The 8,141-nt window shown below is 41.5% G+C and overlaps 1 protein-coding gene across 2 annotated transcripts in view; it reads left to right on the forward strand.

Moving 5' to 3' along the window:
- Nucleotides 1-7,916, forward strand: part of Psma5 (proteasome subunit alpha 5) — a 31,718-nt gene extending 23,802 nt beyond the window's left edge. For both annotated transcript variants that reach the window (XM_005367887.3, XM_026789650.1), the window contains exon 9: nt 7,675-7,916. In XM_005367887.3, coding sequence (XP_005367944.1) covers nt 7,675-7,752 — 78 coding nt within the window. In that variant the 3' untranslated portion in view covers nt 7,753-7,916. The remainder of the gene's footprint in view (nt 1-7,674) is intronic.
- Nucleotides 7,917-8,141: the final 225 nt, after the last annotated feature.

The raw sequence follows: 8,141 nt of genomic DNA on the forward strand, positions 1-8,141 counted from the left end.
AAAAAAAAAAAGTAAAACTCAAGCAGGAATTCTTTTTTTCTTTTTTCCTTTTGTTGGGTTGTGGAATAGAGGGGTGGCAAATAATGAAGACTGGGGACCACAGGTCAAGTTCTGTATGTTCTTACTTAGGACGTTCACAGTAGACAGGAGAAGAGGTCATGATGAGTGCACATGTCAGCTTGGAAGTAAACAGGGAGAGACGTCCTGTATTTGCCTAGGAATTGTTAGGTCGTTTGCCGAGTGGGTGAACGCAGCTGAGATGAAGGAGAATAGGGGCTATTGAAGAATAAGACATTACAGATAGGAAGGATGGGGGAAATGCTGGACTACACTTAAGTACTGGCTTAGGATAGAGGAGAGGTTATCCTGAGATACAGAACATATAATATGGGGCTATTTCTGTTTTTAAAGAAGTTTGAAAAGCACTATTCTATCTGATGCTATAAATCACAGGTCAGTATTAAATCAAACCAGCACCAACCAGGGTGTCTGGGTGGAGTGATGGGGTTAATCCCTGGTGGAAGACTGGTTAGCTAAAGGCAAGCATGGAGAGTCCTGGCATCTTGTTGGTTTCAGAGGCTGCCACAAAAGGGGCAAAGATGGGTACTAGAAAGCAGAGTCCCAAGGAATTGTAGGGACCTGGCTTATCTTTAGCAGAAGTAGAAAGGAGCTTTATTGTGTTTCCAGTGGGAAATGCCCTGAAGTTACACCCTAGAATCCCATGTAAGTAGAGTTGTATAACATGTGCTGCTTTGTGCCTTCATAGATTCAGCACTGGTTCTGAAGTTCGCCTGGAGGTGTCAGTAGTCTCTTTACTGCTGTAGGGTTCCTTGGCGACTTTCACTTTTTTTAAAAAAATTATTTTCACTGATTTATTTTGTGTGCATTGTTGTGAAGGTATCAGATCTCCTGGAACTGGAGTTGCAGACAGTTATGAGCTGCTATGTGGGTGCTGGGCATTAAACCCGGATCTTCTGGAAGAACAGTCAGTGCTCTTAGTCTCTCCAACCCCACCTTTTTCCTTAACAGACATTTTAAAATTATTCCTCTCGGCAGTCTCAGAGATGTGTGGCACAATAACTACTGATGATGTTGACCCTTTGGGGAGATGTCAGCCCTTTCTGATAGTCTCTGGTCCTGGAGGAGTGAGTCTCGGCACCTCAGCAAATTCATATGTAGTCTTGGTTTCAGTCAAGGCTCTCGGACTTGATTGGTTCAAGTTTCACTACAGAGATACTCCTAGTTCCTTCAGTATGGTGTCTGGGCTCAGTGAGCACAGTGACCTCCAACTCTCAGTCTCCTTGCTCTTCCGCTGCAGCGGGGCTCTTACTGCAGCTCTCAGCCTGAGAGTCTTTGGAAAAGAGGCCCAAGACTTAGAGCTTCAAATGATCCTCCCATTCTGATGGCTGAAGAAACCCCAGCCATGTGAGAGGTACAGCTCTCAAGCCTTTCTTCCCTCTTGGTCAGGTTTTTAGTTGGCACTTGTATCCATCCCTTCTACAAGATGCTCCTTCTGAGAAAAGACAAATTTAAAGAAAAAGGTGGTAGCACGCACCTGTAACTTCAGCCTTTGTAGACAATGCTTGAGTTCCCAGCTAACCTGGGCCACACAGCAAGACTATCTCAGCAAAATAGACAAGTGGGGCATGGTGGTATATACCTGTAATCCCAGTACTTGGGGCAGAAACAGGAATGATGCAGGAGTCCAGACCAGTCCAGTCTGTGTAGGACAGAACAATAGTGAGACCCTGTCTCTAAAAACAACAAAAACATCTTCCACTTAATGTGTGTCCTGTCTTTTAAAGAAATCAACTTTTCTATATAAGTTATACACAGTAACATCAACCCATTTAGGTATGGAATTCATTGACCTTTGACAACTAACTATAACTCAGTATCTGCCACCATGGTCAATACAAACATTTTTATCCTCCTCTTCCAAGTTCCCTCTAGCCCCATTGTAGTCTCTTAGAACTGTAGGTTTGTATTGCATTATAGAATTTCATACAAGTGGGTACTTTGACTCAGCTTGTTGATATGCACCTGGCTTGTCAGTTGACTTAGATTTTACTGCTGTGGGATATTCCTTGAGCCTGTTTTATAACTGTATTGCTAAGTCTATTTTTCCAAACAGAAGCTATATTCAATATCTTATGTCTCCTTACCCATTCCTTAGTCATTACCATTTATTTCCGCTTTAGTTCTCAAGACTGCCCCTTGCTGTGGTAACTCCTACTTGTCAGTATTTCCTGACAGCTCTAGAACTCTCAGCTGACCATCTAATGCTGTCACCCTGCTCAACAGTCCTAAATTAAACATTATCTTTCCAGAAAAACTGCTTCCCCTTCCAATATTTCTCATCCTGGTTGATAAGAACAGCCAGTATACTTGTCATTCACAGCAGAAGCCTAGAAGACTTTGACCTCCTCTCCTAGTCTCTAATGCCTTATAGTGAGGCACTCTAGACCCTCCCAGAGTCTGGAGCTTTGCCTACTTAATGACTGCTGTAATGATTATGTTGAGATTTGTACCCAGGTCTTTTTTACGTTCTATTTTTTTTTTCTTTTTTGGTTTTTCGAGACAGGCTTTGGAGCCTGTCCTGGAACTAGCTCTGTAGACCAGGCTGGTCTCGAACTCACAGAGATCTGCCTGCCTCTGCCTCCCGAGTGCTGGGATTAAAGGCGTGCGCCACCACCGCCCGGCTTCGTTCTAAATTTTTTGTTTGTTTTTAATAGGGTCTTACTAGGTGGGTCAGGCTGTCCTGGAATTCTCTGTATAGTTCAGGCTATACTCAGCCACTGAGTCACCTGACTCAACCTAGTGCTGAGTTTATATAGGTGCGTTCCACCACAGCTAAGGTTCTAGATTTTTAAACTGCTGTACTATAACTCTGCATGAGATGTGAGCCAGTATCCTCTTCATCTCATCCTCCATTCCACCCGTCCTTACAGAATTACCTCGTTTTGCAAATATTGTATTCATGTTTGTATGCATTTGCACATCCAGCCTGTACTTCCTCTCCTTCATTGTCCAGTTAACACACAACTCAAAAGTGTCCTCTTCCTTGACTCCTCCCTGAACCTCTGGGCCTTCCTTTCCAAACACTCAGCACTGTCCTAATGTCGGGTGACATTGAGAGTGTCTGGTGTCCTTAGGAAGTGAGGAGCAGGACTTTTAGCTCAAGTCCTGTTTGCTAGCACCTCTAGTATATACATGGATTATTGATAAAGAGAGAAGACATCTGTGCACCTTCCTCATGGAGGTTTTATAAGAGTAGAGTGAAATAATAAAACGTCTTATTCATTATGTAAATGCATATCATTATGTGAATTATACGGGTTATTTTTACTTGCCTAGTGATGAGTAACTTCCTGAAGGCAGTGCAGGGTTCAAAACCTGTTAGTTTTCATTTCCCTCCTGGTTCTATAGGATCTTTGTATTCAGAATTTGCCAAGTTTCTGTTTTTAGCTCCTGTAAGCTTTTGGGAGGGTTACCCCTGGGACATGAGTGACCTCACAGAACTACCCTTGTAGTCTTGATTCCTTTTACTGATACTTCATCTCTGTTCTCAATATTGCAAAGTAAAGATACCTTAAGAGAAGTGGGAATTCTAGTTATAGTTATAGTACCTCAATAATAGAACTCATTTATAGGCTGTCTGGGCTAGAATACATTGCTTAATATGTATTAGTAAAATATAATTCTTCAGACATTTCTGTAATTGGATATATCTTTTGGAAGAATCTACTAGACAGGCTTTGTGATGAAGGCATTTATTTTCATCTTTTCCCAGATCAGATTGTTAGATGTCTTCCCCCCCTTCCGAATTTTACTTATTTAAAAAGAGTAATAACGATAGAACTAGACTGTGCTAGTTTTATCTGCTAACTTTTAATTAATCCTATTTCTAAATGCTGTAGACTGGGGTTGGGAGATAGTTTAGTCAGTACAATGCTTACAGAGATCTGAGTTTGATCTTCAGAATCCATGTAAAAATGCCAGGCATGATGGTATGTGCTTGTAATCTCAATGTTTAGGAGGCAAAGATAGGTGACTCCCTGGGGCTCATCAGCCAGCCAGCTTACTTGGTGAATTCCCAGGCAAGTAGAGTTCAGATCTGAACAAAAACAAGGTAGACAGCACCCAAGGAACAACAGCCAACTTTGTCCTCTGGTCTCCATGTACACTTGTACCAGCATGTGAACACACATGTTCACACATACAACATACACTGTGTACAGTTTTAAAATGTAAAAAGACAGTATGTGTAGTAATAGGAGCGGCAGGCTATGTTCCCGGCACCCGGCCGCCCACATGGCTAGCTCTAGCTTATGCCCCGAAATACTTACATGGACACTGTATTCTTTTAAACACTGCTTGGCCCATTTCTATCTAGCCTCTTCTAGGCTAACTCTTGCACCTGGACTAGCCCATTTCTAGTGTAGCCCACGAGGTGGCTTACCAGGGAGATTCTAGCCTACGTCCATCCTGGGTCAGAGCTTCATCGCGTGTGCCTCAGAGAGCAGAGCTATCCCCACGTCCACCCAGGAGCTGGGAGCATGGTGTCTCTCTCCAGAGCGCAGAGCTGTCGAGTCTGAGCTCACTTCCTTTTCCTCCCATCATTCTGTTCTGTTTACTCCTCCCACCTATGTTTTAACCTATGAGGGCCAGCCAAGCAGTTTCTTTATTTTTTTTAACCAATGACCTTCCTCCATCATTTCCCCTTTTTTTGTTTAAACAAAAAGGAAAGGCTTTAACTTTAACATAGCAAAATTACATATAACAAAACAGTTATTAAGCAAGAATTACAGTTACAATATTTATATCTAGCTTATCTTTTATTATAACAATGGAAAACTATAACTATCTATTTTTCAATTCCATCAAAGACCTAAGTAAATGAGAAGTAAGCAACTTACAAAACTCTAGAAATCACAGAGACATCTCGCTGCCTGGCCAGTCACCCAAAGTTCCTCTGTACCGTTGGGGCATCAATCTTCAGCCTTCAGGTCCATAGTATCCAGCAGACATTTCCATGAAGCAGGAAAATTCAGTCAGTTCAGTCACTATCTGTTATGTCCTGCAGAATGTCTTGCAGACTCCTTCATGTATCAGGAACCCCAAAAGATCATCTCACCTTTAGGCAAGTTCAGTAGTCCTCTCTCTGTGGGTTCTCTATTTCCAGTTTATGCAATAGTCCAGCCAAGAGCAGTTTCTTGCCCAAATGACTATCAAACTCCATAAGGATCCTCTTCGATGCCCATCTTCTTCTTCTTTTTTTTTTTTTTAAAGATTTATTTATTTATTATGTATATAGTATTGTCAGTATTCTGTCTGCATGTACCCCTGCATGCCAGAAGAGGGCACCATATCTCATTACAGATGGCTGTGAGCCACCATGTGGTTGCTGGGAATTGAACTCAGGACCTCTGGAAGAGCAGGCAGTGCTCTTAACTGCTGAGCCATCTCTCCAGCCCCTGCCCATCTTCTTCTTAAAGTAAATTGGTGCTGCCAGGAGCAGAGTGTCTCATTGTCATGAAAAGTTCTAAGTTATTAAAACATTAAATGCCATATTCTGCAGTCTTTGAAAGATATGAAGAATGTCTATCTAACTGAAATGTATCTCTATATATCTAGAAAATCTAACTAACATGACTACAAGCTTGACTATTACTGATGATTATCCATTAACCTATATTTCTTAATTATACATTACATTTTTAATGAACTACACAATCACAATATCTTAATCAATAGCAGAAATATGCATATTCATATAACAAAATTGACCTTAAATCTCTATCAATAAAGCAAAATCTATACTAATACAAATTATTCATATCTATACGTATGGAAAAGATGACATTTAAAACAAGCACAGGGGCCCAGGAAGATGGCAGGCAGTTAAGAGCACTTAGTTTCCCAGAACCCATGTGATGGCACACAGCTGCCTGTAACACCAGCTTCAGGTGACCTGACACCTGCTCTGGCTTCCACACGTGCCCATGAAATCATGCAGGCCCACACACATTAGCGTAAACTTGAAAAACCAAATAAATCTTTAGCCATCTGAGACCGATGTGAGCAAACACCTGTTTGTCAGGGTTGCCCCCCATCGTGGGGTTCTGTGCTGTCTCTTAAATCTTTAATGTAGTGTTTCTTTTGGTTGGAGGTGTTGGTCTGCACTGCCAGTTGCGGGTTTACTGGTACCCAAAATGATTTCCTCTTGCAGTGCTGCTGGATCTTCATTCTCCCCTGAAACAAAACCACCTTTGCCACAGAGACAGCTGTAGAGAAAATATCCTAACAAAGAATCATTGCTAACAATTGTTTGGTCCTTTTTAACATCCTAAATACTTTGCATGGATTAACATTTAATCTTCACTGCTACTCTTTGGATATTAATGTTTCCATTTTACAGGTGAGGAAATAGAGAAGACACAGGCTGGACAAGTAGTCCAATATCACACAAGTTCATTTTGGAAGTTTACAGATGTGCCTTAAATATATTTCTTTGGGGCTGGGAATATAGCCCAGTGTTAGGACGCTTGCCTAGGGCATGCTGGACCCTAAATTTGATTTTTACATTCAAGTGTGTGTTTGTGCACACGTGCACGCGCACGCATGCATGAGTACTTGTACTTTATTTTCTGTATAGTGTGTGTAAGGGCAGGCATACATACATACTATGGTATTTGTATGAGCTTAGAGAAAAATTTTTAAAGAGTCAGTCTGTCCTTCCACAGCGGGATCTGAGGATCAGACTCAGGCAGTCAGACTTGGGTGACAGGTGTCTTCACTTCCTGAGCTATCTTTGTGGGCTGAGCCGGACTTTAAAGACATTCCTAGGGGCTAGAGAGATGACTCAGCAGTTAAGAGCACTGGCTCCTCCTCCAAAGGTCCTGAGTTAAATTTCCAGCTCACATTCATCTATAATGGGATCCGATGTCCTCTTCCGGCTTGTAGTCATGCCTGCAGACAGAGCACTCATGCGCATAAAATACATTAAGGAAATCTTTTTTAAAAACATAATTATATATTCATATATAATGAAAAATACCCACTATATATACATACATACACACACACAAACACACACACATACACACAAATGTTATTTATCCCTAAAGGAATCTAGCTGAAAGCAAATGTACTAGCTCTGTGTTTTGTTTTTCGTTTGCCTTTTTTTTTTTTTTTTTTTTTTTTGAGGGGGGGAAGTGTGCTTTGAAACAGGGTTTCCCTATGTAGCCCTGGCTGTCTTGGAACTCACTCTGTAAGCCAGGCTGGCCTCAAACTCAGAGATCTGCCTGCCTGTGCCTCCTGAGTGCTGGGATTAAAGGTGTGCGCCACCACTGCAGGGCCCGGCTCTGTGTACTATGCTGTTTTTGCTTTTGTAATGCTTACTGAAGTAACTTTAAGAGGTAACAGTAATGTCAGTTTGCATAACTGTTATGTGGTGGATTAACCTCAAAATAGAAAAATTGGTCAATGAGAATTTTTATTTGGGAGTCAGAGTTATTTTAGGGACCTGCTGCCTGTAAAGAATACCCCAGGACAGCAGATCCCTTAGTTCCTAATAAAGAGCTTGCCTCACCAACACTTCTGACCAAGCTAGGGCCATCAGCAAGAAGCCCGACTCAGCTCACTGACTAACCCCTTTCTATTTCTCTGCAGCTAGCCACGGTGCAGCCTGGTCAAAATTTCCACATGTTCACAAAGGAAGAACTGGAGGAGGTGATCAAGGACATTTAAGGAGGAGCTAGCCTCAGACATCTGTGGGACAATTTCAGTTCTCCTAATTGCCCTTAAACTTTATTTCCAGCTTTTATGTCATGGAAAATATCCAGTATATGTGTGTTTTTTTATGATGTCTGTACATTACAGCAATTCTGAAATAAAAGAATTTTAAAATATTTGTTCATCGTCTGTGCTGTTATAATTTTAAATGCTTATGTTGGTAGGCAAAAAGGATAGTGATTAATACCCCTATTCTGTGAGCATGTCTGTTCTAAAATTATTGTAGTGGTTCTTTGCAACACTCAGCTCTTGCCTTTGGTGCTAGAGATGAATTCAGACTAGTCCAGCACCTCCTAGAGGTTAGTAGGTGTTAATACCACTGTAAATCCATTTTAGTCTGAGTC

This window comes from Microtus ochrogaster, unplaced genomic scaffold (genome assembly GCF_000317375.1).
Source record: "Microtus ochrogaster isolate Prairie Vole_2 unplaced genomic scaffold, MicOch1.0 UNK25, whole genome shotgun sequence".
Classification (NCBI taxonomy): domain Eukaryota; kingdom Metazoa; phylum Chordata; class Mammalia; order Rodentia; family Cricetidae; genus Microtus; species Microtus ochrogaster.